At 39.5% G+C, this 24,869-nt stretch overlaps 2 protein-coding genes across 3 annotated transcripts in view; one reads left to right on the top strand and one right to left on the bottom strand.

Annotated features, from left to right (window-relative positions):
* Window positions 1–1,793: 1,793 nt before the first annotated feature.
* Window positions 1,794–8,414, top strand: SLC51A (solute carrier family 51 member A; the record flags this gene model as incomplete). Its single annotated transcript, XM_081302010.1, is given in 8 exon segments — window positions 1,794–3,606; window positions 4,401–4,474; window positions 5,068–5,226; window positions 5,765–5,876; window positions 6,145–6,291; window positions 7,654–7,759; window positions 8,257–8,390; window positions 8,394–8,414. Coding segments are annotated over 8 exon segments (1,080 nt in total). The 5' UTR covers window positions 1,794–3,279.
* A 616-nt stretch (window positions 8,415–9,030) lies between these two features.
* The window catches only part of PCYT1A (phosphate cytidylyltransferase 1A, choline), a 61,301-nt gene continuing 45,462 nt past the window's right edge, over window positions 9,031–24,869 (bottom strand). For both annotated transcript variants that reach the window (XM_081302005.1, XM_081302006.1), the window contains exons 4-9: window positions 19,807–19,923; window positions 19,122–19,273; window positions 17,038–17,116; window positions 16,227–16,369; window positions 14,076–14,264; window positions 9,031–13,217 (exon numbers count right to left, since the gene is read on the bottom strand). In XM_081302005.1, the coding sequence (XP_081158131.1) occupies window positions 13,011–13,217; window positions 14,076–14,264; window positions 16,227–16,369; window positions 17,038–17,116; window positions 19,122–19,273; window positions 19,807–19,923 (887 nt within the window). In that variant the 3' untranslated portion in view covers window positions 9,031–13,010. The remainder of the gene's footprint in view (window positions 13,218–14,075; window positions 14,265–16,226; window positions 16,370–17,037; window positions 17,117–19,121; window positions 19,274–19,806; window positions 19,924–24,869) is intronic.

Here is a 24,869-nt window from a genome sequence, read left to right on the forward strand (position 1 = left end):
TAAATAAAATAAAGGTATTGTGTCCAACTACAACTAAAAAATATTTTTAAAATATAATTGGACAATATGTACTCTGACTTCCTTAACTCATGTTTTTAAGATTAATTTGTTTTGTTGAGTGTTTCAGCAATTTGTTTCTTTTTATTGCCACATAATGTTCCATTGTGAAAATATATCGCCATGCAGTTATTTGTATTTTTATTGAAAAACATTGCTTCCAGTTGGGACCATTATGAATAATGTTGCTCTGAACATCTTTGTGGTGGTTATAAGTCCTCTATTCTATTGAATATGTATCCAGGAATAGAATTGCTAAGTCTAAGGTATGACTGGTTTTAACAGATACTACCAAACTGTGTGGGCACCTTTGTCATAAATCAGGTGACCAAAAATATGCAGATCTGTTAATATATTTTTTAAAAATATTATTACAGGGCTGGGATGGTGGCTCAGTGGTAGAGCACTTGCCTCATATGTGTGAGGCACTGGGTTCAATTCTCAGCACTGCATATAAGTGAATGAATAAAATAAAGGTCCGTAAACTACTAAAAAATATTTTTTAAGAAAGGAAAATGCAATCATAATAAAGAAAATAATTTGAGCTAGGGTTGTGGCTCAGTGGCAAAGTGCTTGCCTAGCATGTGTGAGGCACTAGGTTTGATTCTCAGCATCACATACAAATAAATAAATAAATAAAGGTCCATCAACAACTAAAAAATTTTTAAAAAATATTATTACACACTTTGTAAAGATTTTTATGGTGTGCACACATTTTTTTATGGACTGAATAATATTTTATTGGGCAGTTTACTCAAAAATTACAATATTGTTGGATATTTAGGTTGTTTCTGATTTAAGACTATTAATCAATAATATTATAAACATTATCCTGTAATAGACTAAAAATATATCATTACTATTTTGCTTTTCTCTAGCTACTCAGCAGGTTCAATATTTTCCCATTGCCCTGAAGTGTGTCAATATCATTTTTCAGTTTCTCAGCAAAAGCTTCCTGTTTTTGTTATCAATTTTGTTTATATAATAATTATCTTAAACTTGATTGCACATTTATTAAAAACATTTTCCTTCAGCTGAGGATGGTAGTCCACATTTGTAATTCCAGCTATTCAGGAAGTGGAGGCAGGAGGATGGCAAATTTCAGACCAACCTGAGCAACTTGGCAAGACCCTGTCTCAAAATAAAAATGCTTGGGGATGTAGTTCAGTAATAAAGTGCCCCTAAGTTCAATTCCCCAGCTTAAAAAAAAAAAAAAAAAAGTCCTCCAGTTTGTTGCCTTTTTTTATCCCCATCCCAGAGTTTTACATTTTTGCATTGAATTTGACCATCATTCTATTTGTGATTTCTTGGATTTCTGTAATGCTTGGGATGATCTTCCTTTCTTCAAAGTTTTAATGAAAATAAAATTCTATTCTTTTTCTATTTTCCCTATTTAATTTTAAAGACTTATCTCCTTAACCCATCCAGAATTATTTTGATGTATGGTAGGCTTTATGTGTATGTTCATGATCATTTTGTTCACACACACACATACACACAGTTGCATAACTGAAGAATTATGTAAAAAAATTCTCTGTTGTGCTGGGTGCAGTGGTGCATGCCTGTAATTCCAGCAGCTTGGGAGGCTAAGACAGGATGATTGTGAGTTCAAAGCCAGCCTCAGCAAAAGCGAGGCGCTAGGCAACTCAGTGAGACACTGTCTCTAAAATACAAAATAGGGCTGGGGATGTGGCTCAGTGGCCGAGTGCCCCCGAGTTCAATTCCCTGCCCCAAAATAAAGAAAAATCCTGTCATCTTTGTGTTTCAAAGGTTTCAAAAAAAAGGGGGTGGGGTGGGGCTATAGCTCAGTGGCAGAGCACTTGCCTAGCACGTGTAAGGCTCTGGGTTTTATCCTTAGCACTACATAAAAATAAACAAATAAAATAAACGCATTGTGTACAACTACACAAAAATTTTAAAAACAAATTCAAGAAAAGCCAGAATAAAAAGGACTGAGAATGTGGCTTAGTGGTTAAGTGCTTAGTGGGTTCAATCCCTGGTACTGGGGGGGAAAAAAGTTTCAAGGAAGATGCACCTCTGTGTTTATTGCAGCTCTATTCATAAGAACCCAGATTTGGAATCAATCTAGTGTCCACCAATAGATGAACAGATAAAGGAAATGTGGTGTCTTTACACAATAAAATCATGTCAGCAACAACATGGAGAACATTATATTAACAGAAATAAGTCGGGCACAGAAAGAGAAAAGATCTCAAATGTGAAATCTGAAAAATTTGAACTAATAATTGGGCAGAGAGTGGAGTATTAGAGAGATATTGGTCAAAGTATACAAAATTTCAGATATGAGGAATACATTCAAGAGATCTGTTGTATAACATGGTGATTATAAATAATAAAAATGTATTATATTCTTGAAAATTGCTGAGAATAAATTTTAAATGTTCTCACCATAACAAAATATAAATACGTGAGGTGTTGAATGTATTAGATTGATTTCACCATTCCACAATGCAAAGATTATAAAAATATGTTGTATACCATATATCTACAAATTTTGTCCATTAAAATTAGTTAAAAATTTCAAGGACAAAAAAGTCAAAGTCTTTCTTTCTTTTTTGGATGGTGCTGTGCAAAGAACCCAGGGCCTTGAGCTAAGCAAGAACTTTACCACTGATTTTACATCCCCAGTCAAATCCCCTTTTTTAAAATATATATATATATATATATTTTTAGTTGTAGTTGAACACAATACCTTTATTTCACTTATTTTATTTTTATGTGGTGCTGAGGATTGAACCCAGGGTCTCGCACATGCAAGGCGAACACTCTACCACTGAGTCCCAGCCCCAGCCCCAAATCCCTTCTTAATAAAGGAGCAAAACCAGTGTTAATGTTAACTCACAGCGACTATTGGAGCAGTATTCAGTCTTCAGCTTGTCACCAGAGGAGATCTAAGGAGTTCCTGAGAGGGGGACCTCAACTCAGGATGAGTGGGGTTCTTGACATTGCAGAAATGAATTTAAGGATGTGTCAGAGGCATAGACAGTTTAATTTAGGAAAGCAGAGACACATTCAAGGAAGAATAGGGGCCATTTTGAGAGCAAGAAGCAGCAACCCCTTGGTCTGAGATAATTATATTTATAGAGAGACAGTACCAAGGGGCTGGAACTAGAGGTAGAATCAGGGCAGCTATGCATTTTATGTCAGTTTTCCCTGCGATTATATTGCTCTAACAATGTTTTACTTTTAGTGTCCAAGGACATGGACTGGGTTGCTCACAGTTGCTTGTTTTGCATTCCAAGGGTTCATGGTCAGATCTTACACTTAGTGGTTAGTGGGTGCTTCTTTTTTGAGACTCAGTGTATCTTTTTTCTCCATATCCCCAAATTCCTCTCTCAAACTCACTGGAATCTACCTTCCCCTTCTACTCTAGCATCGGGCCCTGTGGAAATTACCCTCCTGGCCATCATGACCTCTCTTTCCCTGGGTTCAATTGCCATCTTTCTGGAGGATGCTGTCTATCTGTACAAGAACACCCATTGCCCCATCAAGAGAAGGACTCTACTCTGGAGCAGCTCTGCACCCACGGTGAGGGCCCTTTAGCTGCCCTTTGGGAAGGACTGGAAAGGAGAAAGGGATCATTTTGAGAATTTCTTTAAATGAACACTTCCTGTCAGCAGAGAGTTGCCTGCCACTACCTGTGGGTGGGGAGGGGGATATAATCTGAGCTCCCCTGACTGGGAAAGCCAATAGACAATTCTTTTTTCTTTTGTTACTGGGGCTTTAATCAAGGTCACTTTATCATTGAGCTACATCCCCAGTCCTTTTTTATTTTTAGCTTTGAGTGTCTTGCTAAGTTGAGAGAGTGTCTTTTGTTAAGAGTGTGTGTGTGTGTGTGTGTATATATACATATATATATATATATATATATATATATATATATATTTTTTTTTTTTTTTTAAATGAGGGATTGAACTCAAGGGCACTCAACCACTGAGCCACATCCCCAGCCCTATTTTGTATTTTATTTAGAGACAGGGTCTCACTCAGTTGCTTAGCGCCTTGCTTTTGCTGAGGCTGGCTTTGAACTCTCGATCCTGCCTCAACCTCCCAAGCCACTGGGATTATAGGCGTGCGCCACTGTACCCAGTTATATTGGTCCTTATTTTTCCAGCTGCAACTTTGTGTGATGGGATGGAACCAAGGGCCTTGTAAATGCTAGGCATACTCACTGCTGAGCATACCTTCAAGCCCCCCCAGCAGCAATTTTTAAGGACCGGCACCTCAAATGTATATATGTCTTGCTTCCTTGAGGCCTTGTCACAATAGGTTGGAGATATGTCCCTCCCTGCCCTAACTTGTTCTTGCTCCTCTGCAAACAGGTAGTGTCTGTGTTCTGTTGCTTTGGTCTCTGGATCCCTCGTTCCCTCATGCTTGTGGAGATGGCCATAACCTCGTGAGTGTTCAGCCCCACCCCCACCTCTAGTTAGGCATTTCCATCTCCCCAGGACTTCAGAGTCCATTTCTTTTCTTTTTTTTTTTTTTTTTTAAGAGAGAGCGAGAGAGGGGGGAGAGAGAGAGAGAGAGAATTTTTTAAATATTTATTTAGTTCTCAGCGGACACAACATCTTTGTTGGTATGTGGTGCTGAGGATCGAACCCGGGCCGCAGCATGCCAGGCGAGCGCGCTACCGCTTGAGCCACATCCCCAGCCCCAAGAGTCCATTTCTTTAATGCCAGTTATGAATCCAGCCCTTCCCAATCTGTGCTAATTCAAAGCTCAACTTTCTGGTCTATTTAGGGAGTGCCTTATTTTGGCAATTCCTCAGTCACCTCTTTTCTTCCCTGGTCCCCAGATTCCCACCTTCCCAGTCCTCTTGACTCTGTCCTCTCACTCCTCTTGGGTCACAAATCCAGAATGTCAGCCTCTATGGTCTTCCCCTCAGTAAACACCAACTCTCCCCATAACCTTTCTCTCTTTAGCAGTAAGGGATGTCCCCTCTGCTGTCCCCACCACGCCACTTGCAACCCCAATCTCCCCCCATCCCAGGTTTTATGCTGTGTGCTTTTACCTGCTCATGCTGGTCATGGTAGAAGGCTTTGGTGGTAAGGAGGCAGTATTGAGAGCTCTGAAGGACACCCCAATGAGGGTTCATACAGGCCCCTGCTGCTGTTGCTGCCCCTGCTGTCCTCCACTCTTGCTCACCAGGTAAGGCAGAAGGGAGAGGCATCCTGAAACAGGTGAGCATCCTCTTTCTACATTCCCTCAAGAGCTTCTTTTGGCTCTGTAGCTCTCCTTCAAGGTTCTTAAAGTTAGTCTTGTATAGGACAAAGCCAGTGATAAAGGGGTGGGCATCCCACATCCAGGACCCACAATGGGCATCCATTCCCCAGAAAAAGAAGGAAGGCTCCTAAACTTCAGCCCACTTCCCCACAAACTTTAACCATAGAGAGAGAACTGGACTTTGAGCCATTTACTTGCCCCCTTCTGCCCATTTTGATTACTAGTTTGAGGTAAACACTGCGTTTTGATCATTCTTGCTCAAAAAGCAGAATTCTAGCCTACAGATAAATGGGAGGCAAGGAGAGTTCCCAGTGCTCTCAATCCTGGCTTCTTCCTGTATCCCCATCCATTTTAGTATCTGTCTCATCTGTCTAGCTTCAGCCCCGGAGCCCAGTGAGGAAGTTGGCAGGTCTTGAGGTGCGTAGTTTGTGGGTTCATCTACCTAACCCTCTTCCCTCCTCAGAAAGAAGCTTCAGCTGCTAATATTGGGCCCTTTCCAATATGCCTTCTTCAAGATAACACTGAGCCTGGTGGGACTGTTCCTCATCCCTGATGGCATCTATGATCCAGCAGATGTAAGCCAGGAGTAAGGGGTAGCAAAGTCCAAGACTCATTTAGTACTCTTGAGCTCTAGAAATAGCTGGAGCCAGCATCCCCTGACACAGGGCCTCAGGGTCAGGATGGCTGTGGAAAAGTAGAGGCTCAGGGATCTGAGAGGGAGAGATGAGACTGGAATAGGCCAAGGCTTTGGGCTTTTAAACAACTTTCCTGACATGGGAGGGGAGAAATAAAAGGAGAAAAAAGCTTGCCTCCCCCACTGACTACTTTCTGGTCTGCCAACAGATTTCTGAGAAGAGCACAGCTTTATGGATCAACACTTTACTTGGTGTGTCCACCTTGATAGCTCTCTGGGCCCTGGGCATCCTTTTCCGTCAAGCTAAGCTGCACCTGGGTGAGCAGAACATGGGAGCCAAATTTGTTCTTTTCCAGGTAACTATGCCTTGGGGAGGGAAAAATATTTGAGGCTGGCTTTGAACTCTTGATCCTCCTGTCTACAGATGATTGGGTTAGGAGGTGAGACTACAGGCTAAAAGCAGCACTGAGGATCTTCCTCTTAAACTGTGGGTTCCCTGTGGGATCCTCTTAAACTGTGGTCTTTCCCCTCCTTTTTTATTTTAATACATTTTAATACCTTTATTTTATTTATTTTTATATGGTGCTGAGGATCAAACCCAGTGCCTCACATGTGCTAGGCAAGTGATCTACCACTGAGCCATAACCCCAGCCCCTCCCCTCCTTATTTTATACCTTTCTGTACTGTAGTAGTCTCTTAGGGTCGCTATAACAAAATACCACAAATAGGTGGCTTAAAACAACAGAAATGTATTGTCTCAGGATTCTGGAGGCCAGAAGTCCAAAATCAATGTGTCAGCAGGGCCACACTCCTCTGAAACCTGTCAGGGAGAACCTTGCACCTGTCCTCCTCTTCTCTGATGGTGGCCAGCAGCTGCATCACTCCAGTTTCTGCACCCACCATCACATGATGCTCTCTCTTCATGTGTCTAGTGTCTCTTCTGTTTTTATGACACCAATCCTATTAGATTAGGGGCCCACCCTATTCCATTATGACCTCCTCTTACCTAATCACCCTATCATGTCACACTCTGGGGTACTGAGATCAGTACTTCAACATATCTTTTGGGCAGACACAATTCAACCTATAATACATGTATTATCGAACCCTTAAATTTTTTTTCTACCAATTACTTCCTAAAGTCTTATAATCTGTCAATGCCACTAACAGTAGCATTATTACAGCTATAACTATTAATTACTCCACACCATGTATATTACATGTAACTTTTCACAGTAATCCCAGAGCTCATTAACATTTCTGTTTTACAAAGCAGGGCACTGAGACCCATAGGTGTGATGAGGCTTGCTCAGGGGCAAATGAGGGATGGAGCTAGACTCCAGGTCTAACTCCCAAGCCCACATTCCTTCTTTTCATCACACTGCCTCTTTTTTTAAAACCTCTTCCGAAAATTCTCTGAAAGACACATTTATTCACCTCTTCTGATTTTTTTTTTACCCCCAAGTGTCCATCAGTTATTAAGATAAGGAAATAAGTTCTTGTTTCTTGTGAGCAACTCTTATTAAAATATTGGATAGAAGGTGAGATTGTAACTTGCTAAAGATTAAAATTCCATAAATATTTCATCAAGTGTGAATCTCAACCCTTAGCTATACAGATCTAATGGTGGGCCAAAACCATAATGGAAGGACAAGTCCTAGCTTCAGCAACCTGGCTGGCAAGCCCCTTCCACCCATCCCCTCTCTTCTGTTTTGTAGATGCTTCTCATCATGAGTGCCCTGCAGCCTGCCATTTTCTCCATATTGGCCAATGGTGGACAGATTGCTTGTTCACCTCCATTTTCCTCTAAAACCAGGTCTCAAGGTAAGCATATAAGGGCTCCTATCCCATTGTGAGATGGATGAGATAGGAGAGGGTTAGGAAAGAGAAGATCTTGGACAAGAGGTTAGGCCAGCCTGACTTCTCAGAAAAGAGGTCTCCAATAAATCTGGGCAGAGGCTTTGACTAACCTCATTAATCACACAGAGAACTGCAGTTCCACAGCTTGAGACCAGCTCTGATGGCTAATACAGGAAGCCATGGGTTTAACGTCTAACTCCTGGGAGAGGAATGAGAGTGAGTTGAATGTAGGTCATACTGATTAACACATAAGTATGAGCATTAGATCACAGAAGGTAGAGAGCCAAGTCTGATTCTAGTTCTACCATTAATCTACTTTGTTGCTTATGACAGTATCTTTATGTCCTGGTGTGGGGATAAATGGGAGAAACTTGCTTAACTCAGACACCAGACTGTAAGAGGGATATCTACCACCTTTAAAACTTAGCATAACCAATGTTATATTTCATCTCACACTGCAGTGATGAATTGCCACCTCCTTATACTGGAGACTTTCCTGATGACTGTGTTGACTCGAATGTACTACCGAAGAAAAGACCACAAGGTTGGGTATGAAACTTTCTTGTCTCCAGACCAGGACTTGAACCTCAAAGCCTGAGGAGAATGGCTTGGACAATGATGGGGAGAGATGCTGTACGCATTTGGAGAACATGAGATTTCTTCGCTGTCCCTCACCTTCACCAAATGGGAAAGAATCTCATTGTCAGCACAAGCTAACGGATTACATTTGACTATAGAGATGAAGGCAAATTATGCAGTAGAATGAAACTGTTTTGGATATTGCCCAGGGAAGGTATTTTAAGTTTTGTAATAAACAGGATACAATCTGAAACTCTGTAACTACTAGGCACATTGCCTCTGTGGATGCCACTAATTATTAACCCTGAAAATTTGTATGCTGAAAGTTCACTCTGAATTTTTCCAAAGCAGAAGAGAGGAGGAAGAAAATACAGTTGTTGTTTGATATAATAACAGGAGAAGACCTTGGCTGGGCAATATAACCCAACATCTCAAAGAAGCCAGGCTTCCAGTGAATGGTTGGAAGGTTTTCTTTCAGTTTTTTCTGCCAATTAGCAAAAGTAATCACCTGATAATATTGTCAGGAAGCTTGATTTTGAGGAGAGAGATTAGGACTCAAAAGCAAAAGAATTGAGAATACAAGTAAAACCCCCAAATACATAAAACATCACACACAAATATATCAGGTCAAAAACCCAGGAAATGGAACACTCATGTAAAACCACATTGCCTTTATTTGGCTATATGACAAAAGCCAAAATAACTGAACAAGTTAATAATAGACAAGAAGATGATATACTGAACCCCGACTGAGGAAAACCTCTCTGCAGACTCACACTGGTGATGGCGCGGATATTCATGCCAAGACTGATAGTTCTTTCCAAGATTTTTTTTGAGGATTCTTAACACAAAACTTCCAACCAATCAATTCTCAGTGTTCAAAATTGTCAGCGCCTCCCAAAAGAGGGTAGAAGGCCCACTTCAAATGTAAAGGGACACAATCTGAGTCATCTTAATGTTAAACCTGGAGCTTTTCTTTCTACCCTAATCTGAATACTAACATAAAACTTTGGCAGATAGAAAAATCTTTTAAGAAAATTAACAAAGAGTATAATCCCAAGAACATATTCTATTTATTTGGAAAAATAGAAGCTAGGGACTACTTTTTATCCCTTGACAATCTATGAGAGAAAACAGAACAGTTATTATGACTGTGAAAAATATAACCTTTAAAAATACTCATATTGGTAAGCTTAAAAAAAATACCATTCATTTTTAAAACACTGTTAAGGGAGGTTTTATTGTTTGTTTGTTTGTTTGTTTGAACATCTGTATTGGCTCAACTTTTTAAAAAATATTTTTATTAGTTATTGATGGACCTTTATTTATTTATTTGTTTATATGTGGTGCTGAGAATCTAACCCAGTGCCTTACACATGGTAGACAAGTGCTCTACCACTGAGCCACAACCCCAACCCCACTGGTTCAAATTTTGGTGAGTATATGCAAGCAAAAAATCTGGAAGGTATGGCTTTTAGAGAATTAAAGAAAAGCAGCAAAAAATTTGGAAAGATTTTAGGTAAGGGATGTAAAACAGGATTAAAAAGGCAATGAACTCCAGAAAGTAATCTACCCAACAAGTGAAGATAACCCAGAACCAAAGTCCTGGGGGAACCACTGTAGAAGGTCATCCTAGGGAGTGCCTGAATAGCTGTGTGGCCACAAGTAAAGTAACTCAGATGCTGCCTAAATTATCAGCAATCAAAAAGAGTTTAAAAAGTTTCTCAATCTCCCTCATATTTTCTTTTTCTTTTTTTACTACTACTTCTTCAGGATTTTCAATTCTTACATCCCCAACCTTCTTATTCAAGCCTCTGCAGAGTAAGGGTCTTTGGCTTTAGCTATCAGAAGCAGCTGCAGCAGTACAAATGTCCATTTATGTTCCTTTAGTTTTCACCTCTATTCTAAGCTTAGCATGTGAAAATAGCAAACTTTCTGTTCAAGACCCTCAATGTAACTGGTGAAATGGCTCCTCCTTCATCATCAGCTATAGGGCTTGTCTTCAGCCTCCTTTTATCTTGTAGACAGGCTTTTGAGGCCAATCATCTTTTGAGGCTGTCTCATCTTTGCCACATTTGGTTCATCAGGGCTCACTGCTTTCTTGTGTGGAATTTGGGGAAATAGCTCCACAGACTCAAGCATTCATATTTGAAGAACTACAGGTCATAGGCATAACCTCATTTAACTGGAACAAATGCACAACAGTGCACCATTCCAACAGCATCCTTCTCCAGCACCTAGGATCACATTTACCCCAAAGTATCTAACATGCCACATCTTAAAAGTTTTTGTTTTCAGTCCAATTATTGGAATATGCTAGTGTCTGGAGACTAAGGTAGTAAAGGGGCAAAGGAGCCTTCTAACATATGCACAAGCTGGCTTAGCAGTGGCACAGACATGTCAGCCCAGAGGCCCTATTCTATGCCAAATGCAGTCCACTGAGAGCAAGGATCACTCAAGCTTTGGGGTTCAGACAATATTCCTGAGAGAACTTCAGGAAGGAAAATCACATCATGGACATTTATCTCCCCTTCCATTCCTGTATACTTGGAGAACATGTGCACTGAGAGAACAAGTAGGTGGGTGTCAGCAGGGACTTCACAGTCCTTCACACTACCTTTCTATACCAGGGAGAATAAGGCAGAGCAAAAACGGTGAAATTCCCAGAGGGAAGACCAAAGCAGAAGTTAAAATATGACATCATATAAAGCTGTGAAATGTGGGAAAACATTAACTTCACTGTTCAAAGAAAGGATTCTAGGTCAAGGCTTGTGTGAATCAGATTTGATAATAAAAAATAGCACTTCATGAAAAGAGTTATAAATGTAGTTTCCATGGGCCATCAGGACAAGATTTGGCTTCTCTTTGTCCCTCTCCTCTGCCATGTCCCACAGGTCTGGGTGATCTGAATTTATATGTCTAGGTTCCTGCTGTGTAGGCAGGCAATGATCTTAGCCTCTGGCCCTCAGGCAGAAGAGCAGTCTTCACCAGAAAGGGTTTAGAGAGGGGACTATGAGATGCTCACAGTCCTAGCAGAAGGGCAAGAAAGAGAAAATGTGGTTTTCTTTGTTGAAAACACTAAAACTCCACCCCCACAAGGGGTACTTTATGAGTGACAGGGGTGAGGTCTGGACATAAACAATCTTCCCCTTAATCCAGCTAGGATTACTGATGATTGATGGTCTGCTAGGTCAGGTAGCTGAGAAGAGAGATAGGATGCTAGGGGATTAAAAAAAAATTGATCATGTTTTACAGCAAGTGTTATACATCAGCATTCTCTATTTGAAATTCAAGTGCTGAATTTCCACTGAGCAACCAAGCAGGAAAGATGGGGCAATAACCACCAGGCCCAGGTGGGAAAGAAGAGAACCAACCACCCTCTTATAAAGCAAATCCATGCTGGCAGCTTTCTGGAGGAGTGGTGAAGAGAAGTCCCTGCCAGTTGCAGCCCTCAGAGAAAAAGAAACACTCCATGGAGTATTGGTTCTAGTTAAGAACATTCTTAAGAGGGGCAGAGATCAAGATTAAGCTGTTGCTTTAGAAAAGAAGGTGTTTCCTTTTGCCTCTATGTTCTGTGCAAATCTAAGTATTTGACATGGAGTAAACAACATGGATTTACAAATCAAGTTCAAACTGCAGACATTTACAAAGCATCCTTTGTAAAAAAAAAAAAAAAAAAAAAGCTAACAGCATTGAAAATTGAAAAAGGAGCAGCAAGGCCAGAAATTTACTCCCAGCAGGAAATGAATTTAAACTGATATACAGAATTGAGTTTTGTCCCATTCCTCTCTCTAATCACAGTAACCCTCAAAGTTCCTGCCTTTAAAGGAAAGTTGCAGGAAAGAAACTGACAAGAACTCCCAAATTACTTGGCAACAGATTTTCTGAGAAGATGAACAGCAGAAAAACTGTAGTTGATACAACATGGCTGGTTCCATCTCCATCAGTGTCTTCATGGACCCCATTGGGTCCAACAAGAAACTCCTCAGGGAGTAACAAAAGTTAGGCTCAGATCTCCTTCTTCCCTCAACCATGCTGACATATGTGCCAGCAGTGCCTTTAGGGGATTTTTGTGACTAGCTCAATTTTTGCTCTTTTTTTGTAAGGAAACCAAAATTACAATATTCCTCCTAACCCCCAAACTGCCCATCAGCATGGCTCACTGCTTGAAGGATTTGGCAAGCCACTTTGCTTCAGAACAGGAGGCAGACACTACAGTGTATCAAGAAGAAAAGGCCTCTGGGTATTACACCACTACCTTCTTCTGCCCACTCCTCAGGGGCAAAAAATTAGTTCTACTTACTATATTTGAAAGACTAATTTTTTAAAAAATTAATAAAAATGACAATTTCCCTGTCAAGATCACATGAACATAAACAGTAAAACAGAGTCCTTGGGGAGAGTAGATGGATGCAAAACAGGCTTCTAAGATGTAGTCAACCTCCTCCTTGGTGTGGGTGATTGATGTCTCTTAGGAAATGGGCTATTTTGGTTCCCCCATTACCAGTTCCTCTTGCCCCAAATGTCTTTCCTTTGTAGCTGTCCTTAGGTTTAGTGTTGGGATCACAATGTGGAATTCAAGAGAGAGCTTCTGAAGGTAATGGGACAGAGGGGAGAGGAAAGGAGGAATGAAAAGTTAGTCTTCTTCATCCTCACTGATATCATAGGCTGCAGCCTTGTGCCTAGAGAGATTTGCTGGGGAGGAAGATGGGGATGTCTTGCCAGAGAAGGGCCATCTGAAGGAGGGGGAGGGGGACCGTTCACGAGTAGGGCTGCTGCTCGGACTCTGCTTTGGGCTGATGGCCTGTAGCATCCGACCTTTTCCCTCTTTCAGCATATGTTTCTGGGGAGACCAAAAGGAAGAGTTAGAAGATATTTACGAATCCTACTAAATCACCACTGGAAAATCTGAGACTTCGAATTATCATGAGTGCTCCCTGCATTTGTGGGGGTGGGTGGGTACTGAGGATTGAACCCTGGGCCTCATGCATGCTAAGTGTAAAGTGCTCTACCACTGAGCAACACCTAGCCCCTGTAATGTTAAACATGACTGAACAAACAAGAGGAGGGACATAGATACAATTCTAAGCAACTTCTTCCCTAAAGTGGCCTATGCTATTCTATTAATTTAAAAGTTTCCATGAGCTTTCCAATGTCACCAAGTCCTTGCCTTCTATGTCAAAAGGTTCTTCAAAGGTTACTTAGTTTATAGTCCCATTCTAGAAAATCCCATTTCCTTCCCAAATACCCACATAGTCAGATCTTTCCTGATGTCTAACCTAGCATCACTTGCTGAATCTTTTGCTTGGTTTGAAAAGATTCTGCTGTTCCTAAAAGACAGAAGGCCCACTTCACCCAGGATCCCATAGCATTTTTTATAGTGAAGGCAGCTTTCTTTTTACTGTTCTTTATTCTTTCCTTTCCTTACACTTAAAACTATAATGTAGAAGTAAGCTGGGCAAGGAGACTTGCTTGTCTTGTCACCAGATTTCAAGATTGAAGGCTGATAAAATTATTTAGGACAATGTGTAACTTCTTTCTGTAAAGATTTTGAAGAACTATTTATGGAATAGTTGAAACCCAGATAAAGGGAAACAGATTAGATATGTTCTTAATGTTGAGGTCCCTTTCTGTTCAAGGAATCTTTCCACATTGAAATTCCCTGAATTTCCCCAAATCGTCCAGTGGGAAAGAACCATACCAGTGCTCCTTCCGGACCAAACATTTCCAGGAAACTTCCAATGAATTCTCGGGACTTCTCCTCCCATTTCTGGATAAGGTCAATGCTTTTTTCCTCCACCTTCTGAACAAATTCTTTTGACTTTTCCTCCACATCTTTCACTTTCTTCTTTACTTTGTCAACACGCTCCTGCAAGTGGTATTTCTTCTCCTAGGCAAAGAAATAACTATTTGGAGAAATAATACTCATCCTGACCTTCCCTACCAGAAGAAAAAAAAATAATGGCTCCTATATGCTTTTCAATCTTTAGAATTTACCCTATACTTCTTTAGCACAATAACAGAAAAGATATACTCCTAAGTTTCCAGGACTAAACAAAGAACTAAACTAAATATACATGCAAGGCCCAGTAACAAACAGGCATGTAGCCAAAAGAAGTCAGTTGTTTTTTTTTTTTAAAGATATAACCAAAACTTATACAGGCTGCAAAACGATCATTGCACAAAATTGCCAAGAATAAGCCAATTATAATAGATTGGAAGTGGAAGTACTAGATCTTTACTTAATGTATTATTTTTCCATCACTGGCTTATTCTGTGATTTTAGATGAGTTGTGTGTTTCATCTTTTAGTATTTAGAGGTCCATTTGCTCATTTGCAAAATGAAGCTGATACTCTTTGGTCCTACCAACTTTCCTAAAGACAAGGGAAAGTGGTATAAATCCTTTGGTAGAAGGGGAGGAATACTGAGTCAAATAAAATTGTATCCTCCTAATTTATAGATCATAAAGAAAAAGGAGAAGTGATGAGATGTAGCTCAGTGGTAGAGCATGTGCTTAGGTACACAGGCCCTGGTTTAATAAGAAAAACGAGAAGAAAAGAAAGAGGAGAAGAAAGATAGTATGTTTAGGGTTGTTAATGGGTGTTTTGTGGTATTTGTTTTGTTTTGTGGTATTGGCAATGGAACCCAGAGCCTCACATATGCTAGGCAAGTGCTCTACCAATGAGCTACATCCATTGCCCCATAGAATTTTTTTTTTTTAAAGAGAGAGTGAGAGAGGAGAGAGAGAGAGAGAGAGAGAGAGAGAGAGAGAGAGAGAGAGAGAGAGAGAGAATTTTTAATATTTATTTTTTAGTTCTCGGCGGACACAACATCTTTGTTGGTATGTGGTGCTGAGGATCGAACCCGGGCGGCACGCATGCCAGGTGAGCGCACTACCGCTTGAGCCACATCCCCAGCCCTCCCATAGAATTTTTAAACACTTTGAGTTGTGGGAAAATAAAGATTCTATAACAGATTAATTAATAAGTAGCTAGGGTCCAGTTGTGCAGATAAATTATGTTCAGTTGAAACCATTTCACCTCTTATAGCATAATTCACAGAGCTGGGAGCAGGTGAGGAAGCATGGTCAACTGATAATACAGAAAATATAGTTAGTAGCTTTCTTCTTTTTAAATCAACTTAATTGAGACATAATTTATATACAAAATACATGGTGTTTCTGAAGGGCAAAAAAGATAAACTTAAGCTTTCATAAGTTAAAATTTAAGAGTTGGGCATGGTGGCACATGCCTGTAATCCCAACAGTTTGGGAAGCTAAAGCAAGAGGATCTTGAGTTCAAATCCAGCCTCAGCAATAGTGAGGCACTAAACAACTCAGTGAGACCCTGACTCTAAATAAAATTCAAAATAGGGCTGGGGATGTGATACAGTGGTCGAGAGCCCCTGAAGTTCAATCCCTAGTACAAAAACAAAACAAAACTTGGGTCCATGTGGGAAAATTACATGCAGAATGTTGTATGTCACTATCTACACAGGGAGAAGATCTATAGTTTTCATTAGATTTTCAAAAGAACATCCAATCAAAAAATAAAAAGGTGAAGAGCAACTATTTTAAATGTACTAATATAAAGAGTGTACTATGTGTTACATATTTTTATTTAATTTGCTGTATGTCCTTACATCAGTATGTTGATATTGAGCCATTAAGGCAGAAGCTGCTTCTTTCTTAGTTTGTGAAAAGGTTAGCATGATGTTTTCTGTAAAATGGCATTCATTAGCTTTGGATTGTGACAATTACAGAAGACTGAAAAGCAAGTTCAGCTTAGATGAAGTCGGAGACAACATGTGTCCTATAGAGCCAGGGAACTCTGAAATGAGGTTGAAACTCACATTGATAAAGCTGACGTTGAGCTCCTTTGCTGTATAGCCCCTCTGTAGGTTCCGTCGAGCATACACATCATAGTCTCGGACAATTCGGGTGATGATGTCTGATGTGGAGATACCTTCTGTCCTCTGTGTTGGAGCAAACATGCCTAACTCAAGAACACATACAGACAAACACTATGAAGTTCCGGTATGCTCAGAAAGTGGACTAGATGGAAATTGGAAGCAACACTTCTGTCCTTTCCTCAAAAAAGCAGACTCCATTATTACTAAGTGAAATCTAGAGATATTGGCATAGATGAGGGACTGAATCAAGAGCCAAGCATAAGAAAAGGAGGAGTTACATGGCCCTAAAATTAAGAAAATTATGGGACTACTTGAACTTGAGATTAAAATTCAGAAATTTAGAGCAAGAATTGATGAATGTCAGTGCTATGTTCACCTTTATCTTTTATCCAAAGTGTGACTTGAAAGAGGATGTTGAATTTCTTTTGTTTTTTGGTACCAGGGATTGAACCTAGGAGCACTTAACCAATGAGCCATATCCCCAGCCCTTTTTTGTACTTCATTTAAAGACAGGGTCTCACTGAGTTGCTTAGGGCCTTGCTAAACTGCTGAGGCTGGCTTTGAACTCAAAATCCTCCCACCTCATCCTCCCAAGCTGCTGGGATTATAGGCATGCACTACCATGCCTGACTAGGATGTTGAATTTCTTAGTGTGCAAACTTTCCTCTGAAAAGTAGTGATGTGGCTGAATCTCTGAAGGCTGAATCTGCTCAAGAACCCATAAAGTGAGGATGTACATCAGCTTACTCACCTGCTTCTTTAATGTGCTTATAAACATCATCACTCCCAGCAGAAGAATAAGGGATATCATCATGGGCTACAAAATCAATCTGAAAATAAGGAACCATCATTTAAAATCCAGAGTAGCTACTATTCAGAGATACACTGTAAATATTCCTAGGCTTAGAAAAAGGACAATAAGCAGAGACCAGGCCTCAGATGGGTTTTTTCTTTATCTTTTTTTTTTTTTTTTGCTGATAAATTCTACAATCCATTCACAAACTACCCAACCTAACTATTTATGGATTATAAATAAAAAATTAGCCAGTTTCTTTTCTAGCTGCTTTCCATGTTCTACTAGAAGTGTCACCTCTCTCTGTACACCAATCACCATCCTGTGGTCAGTGGGGAGGAGGATTTTTTGGTGAGCTAGTTAATGGGTAGAGTTTTAGAAAAAAGGAAATTTTCCTATCCTCCTGAGTCTACAAGGATTGTCAAATAAGGGTTTCTAATAGAGGTCACGTCTTTGTCAACTGGCTTCTCTCTCAGTTCATGAAAAATGAAGAAATATAAAAATAGCAACCAAGAGCCTTTTACTGGAATAAATATATTTGTACTACTGAGAAATGCAAAACCCAGAGCTATAAAAGAACTTTTAGGTCTCAGGATCTATCATTTTACTACTGTCAATACTCTTTGCAAGAGTAGAAAAAAATTAATGACAATGGGATCAATAATCCTTTTGAGACCCGTGCTAAACTTCACTTATTTATTCCTTCCTGAATAGGCCTGAATAATGTAATTACCATGCCGCTATACTAAACTCCCAGAAGCCACTACCGTGTGAAGCATGTTCATCAGGACTCTCAGCTAACGTCTCAATTACCCATGAACAACTTGTAAGGAGTCCAGAGGCAGCAAAGTAAAGGATGGAGGGCAAAAAACCCTCATAATTGAGATACACTAAAAAGGAGAAAATGGAAGTTGGAAGTTTCCCTAACCCCATACTTCCACCTGGGCTTGCTCATCATCTTTGTTGCCACTGGCTGTTAGGTTTTAATACAGGAAAACTAGAGAACTATAAAAGGTCTGTCTTAATCCCATCTATTTCTAATAAATACCTCTTGCCCCAGACCTACCCAAGTATTGCTTTAGGAGCACTTTAGCTACTTTTGTTCTTTCCTGTTTCACTGAATAATTCACCTGCTACATTATGCATACTCCTGTAGAGAACTGACAATATATTTTCTGGTTCCTCCAGGTTGAGGGCCTCCAATCTAGCCTGATAAATCCTTCTAATCTTTTACAGCCATCCTTTTGTAGGAAACCTGTTGCTTTAATACAGGATAATGTAAAAGGAGGTATGGGATTTTATAACTCACTACATGAGATAAAATGAGAAACATCCCTGATTTTTGATCCCACACAATTTCTAGCTCAAAATCAAAGACCTGAAACTAAATTTAAGTGAACCTGAGAGAAGTCTATATAAATCTGTCTTATTTCCTGGAATGTGAACCTTTTGAGAGCTTAGCTGGGGCTATAGGTATTTTGAAGAGTTTGTTATGCTATAAGGGCAGATACACCCACAGTGGTGGTAGATGAGGACATCACATAACTGAAGAGTACAATTACAGCCCTAATGGTGTAACCTTGAGCAGGTTTATTTGGTTCTCAGGACCTTGTTTCTTTCTTTTTTTTTTCTTTTTGTATTTTTATTATTTTTTAGTTACAGGTGTACACAATAGCTTTATTTTTTATTTTATGTGGTGCTGAGGATTGAACCCAATGCCTCACACATGCTAGGCAAACGTTCTGCCTCTGAGCCACAACCCCAACCCAGGACCTTGTTTCTTATATGTAAAGGGGAAATAATAACCACCCTACAAGACTGTTGTGGGGAACAAAATGGAATATAATGATTATAAAAGTGCTTATAAATCATCAAGCCCCATATAAATGTCAGGGATGAATACTATTGTTAGTAATATTACTAACAATGTAAAACTTACACAGAAGGTGCAAGTAAAATAGGGCTAGTGGAAAACTAGCGCAAGTGCCTTGAAAGTGGAGGGCATTCTGGAACAAGGAATGGAAATGTGCCCCATTTCTTACCCGGTGTTCTGCCAGGAACTCAGGTGTCAGGGTCCAAGGGGCATTCCTTACTACCTCATCCACATAGCGACAGTGCTGCACTGCATCATAGCGCTCATTCTCATTCATCACCGTGAAGCCTTTAAAGTTGTGTGTTAGCTCATCACTGCAGACTGGGTCATAGCATCATAAAGTTGTAAGCCAAGGTTCCCTTTGCTTAACCCTCCTAAGCCACCAACCTCTCCCACCTTTTCCCACTTCCTAGCACTGCAACCATCTGGGTAGCAGTGCTTTTCCTAATATCATGCTCATGCTTTGGAGAAGAGGGTACAGCCTGTGTATTTCTGCATCAATCAAGTTCTTAAATATGTCTCCCTGTTTTATTTGTATAAGACCAGACTGGCCCACCATTGTACTTCATTGATTAAAAGAAATGATAAGCTGAAATCTAGAGCAAATGCTGTTCTTAAGTAGGCAACTGAGGTCAGTATTGCTCCCATGACTACAGAAACTCAACTAAAAACAGTGAGATAAATACTGGACATCTCAAGTTGATGAGAGTCTCACAGACTTCATGTTTTAGAGAGGCTGTATTATATTCTTTATTTAAAAACTGAAAAAAGGTCTAATGTACATAAAAGAAAGCAAATAAGATTACTATGATTTTCTGAACAGCATCTAAAGTGATCATCAAGTGTTTTCTTACCTCCCACAATGAGGTATGTATTAGGGAAAAGGTTCTTTGCTTGCATCAGAGCCCGGGCATGACCAGAGTGAAATAAGTCGAATATTCCATCTGCATAGACTCTCACAGGCCGCTCACCTGAATCCAAATAAAAGAATCATCACAAAAATACATTTACTCAATATCTCCTATTTGATGAATGAAATTGGTATTCTGTGACCATTCCTCTCTGCATAACCCTCTCTTTTAAGGGTCCTCTGAGTATTCACCCTTATTTGGCGGGTAAATTGGAGCTGTGAGAAACAACATCAATGAGTCCTTTCTTAAACCAACTCAGATGCTCCTCTTGCCCACTTCAAGTGTTTCCCCAGTCTTCTGGCATCTCAGTTCCCTAAGACTTAACCTTAAGTCTTTGATAAACCCAGATGTTATACTAGTCATGTGGTTCAGAAGGTGTTGAATTAGTCTGAGGATAACTAGCAAGAGTTAGCCATTCTTTACCAAGTAGCTGTTGATCAGGTAAACCTTACAATCCTTGATTTGTAACCGTTGTTTCCAGCATATTAGTAAGAGCAACACCTGTCATTCTCAAATTCCCCCCCCCATTACAAATTAAATGCAGTACTACTGGAAAAATTAACCAGATGTCCTTCTTTAGGCAGAAAAAAACCTGGGTTTCCATTTATTGTCTTTTTTGAATCAGCTACTTTATTATTCAACATAAAACAGAACAGACAGAAAAAGATTTTAGAAGAGTAACAAGCAGTCAAATTAAGACTACCAAACTTCATAGTCTAAATTGCAACAGTTTGTTCCACCTAAAATCATTTTCGAAAGGCCTTATATTGTTTATAACTAATACTCTGCAAAGAGTAACATTATTCTAGGGTAAAAAGAACACAAGGGCCGGGCACAGTGGCACCTGCCTATAATCCCAGAGTCTTGGGAGGCTGAGGCAGGAGTGTCAGGTCGATGCTGGTGACTTAGGAACTAAGCACCAAGCAGCCAGTGCCCACAAAAGAATCACCAATCAGGCGCTGATGGAACCTCTTTGTCAATCACCGGGGTCTCCTGGCCAATCCTGGATCTTAGCCAGCTCCCCGACCAACCCCAGTAGGACAAGGGACTCTAAAAGCCCCTTTTCCTGTACCAAGCCCTTCTCTTCTGCCCTAAGCCCATAAAAATTCCAGTCCGGTCCAACCCCAACCATGCTTCTTCTCAGACCCTCTTCTTACCTGCTCTGTCAGTATAAGATAGTTCCTCCTGGGAGCGAAATCTCAAAAAAGCCTCAATCACAGGCCTTTTTAAATCTGCCTCCTTTTGGCCGCTGTGGTTGCCTGACCTTACAAGGAGGATCATGAGTTCAAAGCCAGCCTCAGCAAAAGCAAGGCACTAAGCAACTCAGTGAGATCCTGTCTCTAAATAAAATACAAAATAAGGCTGGAATGTGGCTCAGTGGTCGAGTACCCCTAAGTTCAATCCCTGGTACCAAAAAAAAAAAAAAAAAAGAACACAAGGGTGGAAAGATTTAGACTTCTAAAGAAGTCTATCTCTGTTCTGTCTCTTAAACAAAACTTGCTTTCTATGCTTGCATTGGCATTTCTCAGATGTTTAATCCCTCAACAATGGGGGAAACAAGGACAGGACCCAATCCTGATTTCCAAGACTGGTATTAGATGGGGGTGGGATCATCACCGAGGTAAGCTCCTCTGTACCTCACATCTGAAGAGAGCCTTTTCTGTCTCTTTCTTTCTTTTTGGAGGACGATACTGGGCACCTGTCAGCTAGTTAAATGCAAGCTGTGGCTTTGGTGACTCCTAATTACTTGTCCTGCAGGTCAGGTATATTGGGTTCTTCCAAAGCCATTCTTGCTGTTCTATCCAGACATGGGGAGTGTCTGGCATCAGTAGACAGCCATCCTAAATATGTTTTGCCTTTGGTTATGCACAGATGAACAAAGGGGTGAAACAACTATGAGATTCTGGACAAGGCTACTCCCCAGTGAATCTCAAAGTTTCTCCTCCAGCCTCCTCTTCTTACAGCCCAAAGGGTATCCTACTGTGACTGGTCAATCGTGGTAGTGAGCAAACACCCCAGTAACACATGTACTCTCCTGGGCTCCTTCCTCTAGATCACTCCCCTCCCCTTACTGATCAGACCCAGCCATTGATAGAAGAGCCATTTTACGTGGAGTGGTTTGTAAGGTATAGCCTGGGTTCCCTTTGTTCGCATATAAGCCTTTATAAACCTGTAGGGATTCTCCCCATTGTTATTTCTGTGCTCCTGTGTGCCTCCCTAGCTTCTTTGGCTGCAAAAAGCGAGATTCAAATCCACACCCTTTTCAATTTACCCTTGGCTTAGATTAATCAGGGGAAAAGATGTTAAGAATCTAACAACCATTAGATGTCCTCCTTAACCTCTGAATGTTCTTCTAGCCCACAAAGCGGAGGAACATACCCCACTGAAGGTCAGGTTTTTTTTTTTTTTTAATTTTTTCCTCATGGGTCATCACATTTGGAAGTTTAACAGTGGCAGGAGGGCATCAGTCATGGCTGCTAAGTCTGAACCCCCCAAGGTCTTTGACATACACCAAGCAGAGACCCTTGTTTATTCTTGCTGGTGAGACAGCAATAAATCCAGCAGAACCAGGTAGTAAGAGTGGGTTTTTCTGACCTTCAGAAGCTCATTTAGAGAGATGTCTCTAATAAAACGGACGGACAGTTTTCTGTGGCATAGGACATGAGTTCTGTTTTATGTCACTCAGATAGGAGCTTCATTCTCAACAGTTATGCCAGGTTCACCACTAGCCTGCACACTAAACACTGGGATAAGTTTGATCCACAGACGCTCAAGAAAAAGTGCCTCATTTTCTTCTGCTGTCAGGCCTGGGAGATGATCTAATCATAGAAAAAGGAGATGTCGTATAATTTTCTGCATCCAAACCTGGCCTGATTACCAACTGGGGGAATGTCCAAAGAAACATAAACTCTAGCACTACAACTTAAGGGATTGATTTTACAAAACAGAAAAAAATTGGTTAAAGTGCCATCCCCTATATATTAGGTTTTGCCTTTTAAGCTTTTTGGCTTTCTGTCAGATGTCTCTCTCTCCAAGAATTGCATCTGAAATGTAAGCTACAGAGGCAATTATCCAAAACCAGTTTAGAGACCAAAAAGATGTCACTTTTAAATTCAAGTCACTGTGGGACCTAAATGGCTATCTTATCTGTTCTTGCACTCTACCATCCTATACCAAGTTCCTCCCTAAACACTACAGCACAGGGAGGAAAATGGAATGATCTCATATATAAGTCTTCTTTACCTTTAGAATATATAATTTTTTAAGCACTCTACCACTGAGCTACAACCCCAGCCCTGGCCTTCCCTAAAGTTATATCATAATGTAAAAGTTTAATAGGCTCTATTTTAATTTCTAACAGGTTAAATCTAATAGAGGCTTTAATAAACATTTGTAGCATTGTCTCCTATCTGAAAATCTACCTGCAAAAAGCTACAAGATCTTTGTTTCCTGCCTGTGTTATGTATGTGTGCACACCTCTGTATTGTATTGTTGTGTCTACATATGTGCTTGTGTCTATATACATGTACATGGTATCAAAATTGACATATAGATATGTGAGTACTCATAAATTAAAATTTACATGAGAAATGGATCTAAATATCTTTTAGTTCATAGGACTTAAAAAAAGGAAGTTCAATTTAAATTAGGTAAACAGAGTAAAGATGTCTTTAAAATGACTAACTTACAAGTTTTTCTAGGTGATTAAGATAATTAACAGAGTGTTCGTTTCTATAAATATCTAGAATGTAATATACATTGCTTCTATGAATTTTCTTCAACAGGGAAGAGATGGCCAATACTGTTAACTACACTTGTCTGATATCTTGGTTTCTACAGTTAAAAATAAGTAAATTACATTTAGCATAAATGGGATTAATCTTCATAAATGTATTTGAGAGATGAGATATCTGATCAATTTACAAAGTTAAAATGCTAAAACATCAACTGCTAAATATACCATCAAGTACTTTTAACTTCTTTAATTCCATAAAGTAATATTTAAATGTCAAATGTGTTTTCATAAATTGGCAAATGGGAAAAAGCTTAAGATTTCTTTGTTTTCACTAAAAACAAGATTACTAAGAGTTAAGATTCTATCAGGTGTAATTTTATATACAAAGTACAAGAGGTTTCAGTTGTATTTCAATTGAAGTACTGTAAAAAAAGCAAACGTATTTCAACTTATTAAAATGGAGTCATTTATCTAAATTCAGAAATTTCATGAGGATTGTTTCAGAATGTAAATTTAATAAGGGGTCAACAACTAGGAGAGAGAGATAGGAAAGTTCTAGGTATGGAAATATATTTTAATATGGAAAGTAGAAGAAAAAAAGAAATGTTTCTGAATGAGAAAGTCTTTGTATGGTAAAGTAAAAAGTTGTAGAATGTCTAAGTAAGTTGAACAAGGTTTGTGGAGGGTAAGTCTCAAAGAGTTTATGTATGACTAAGTTGGCTATAATTAGCACAATCAATTAAAAGTTAATTTGAGTTTTTTCCTAAGGTCAAATATTAATGTACTGATATAAATCAAAGTTTAACCTCTATGTGTTAAAGTAACAAGGATTTGTTAAAACATTAATCTGTTCTAATCCAACAAAATAATTTCTTTTGTCTGTTAAGTTTTATTATTTAGTGAAACTATCTTAAAGGAATTGGGATTTGTAAAACTCTGGTTAAACAACTTTAATTTTAGAGTATTACACTACAGATTCTAAATTGATCTTTAAAAGTTAAACTTGGTTAACGTAAGAACATTAGTATAATTGTGACACTGTTACTGGTCTCTTTGTATACTAATGTAGTCATATCTTCCAAGTATACAAATCTTTAAAATATAAGGCTTAGAAGAGCATTTTACAAAGCTGGTGCTCTTCAAACTAAAGTTTGAAGTAAAGGTTTGGGATTATAAAAACGATGTTTCTTGGTTCATAATATTATACAAACTAAATATTTTTTTACTCTTGTTAATTTCATTTTGTATTTTCCTTGTAAACTTTATAACT

The sequence above is a fragment of the Spermophilus citellus genome, assembly GCF_964194105.1.
Source record: "Spermophilus citellus genome assembly, chromosome: 7".
NCBI classification, from domain to species: Eukaryota; Metazoa; Chordata; class Mammalia; order Rodentia; family Sciuridae; genus Spermophilus; species Spermophilus citellus.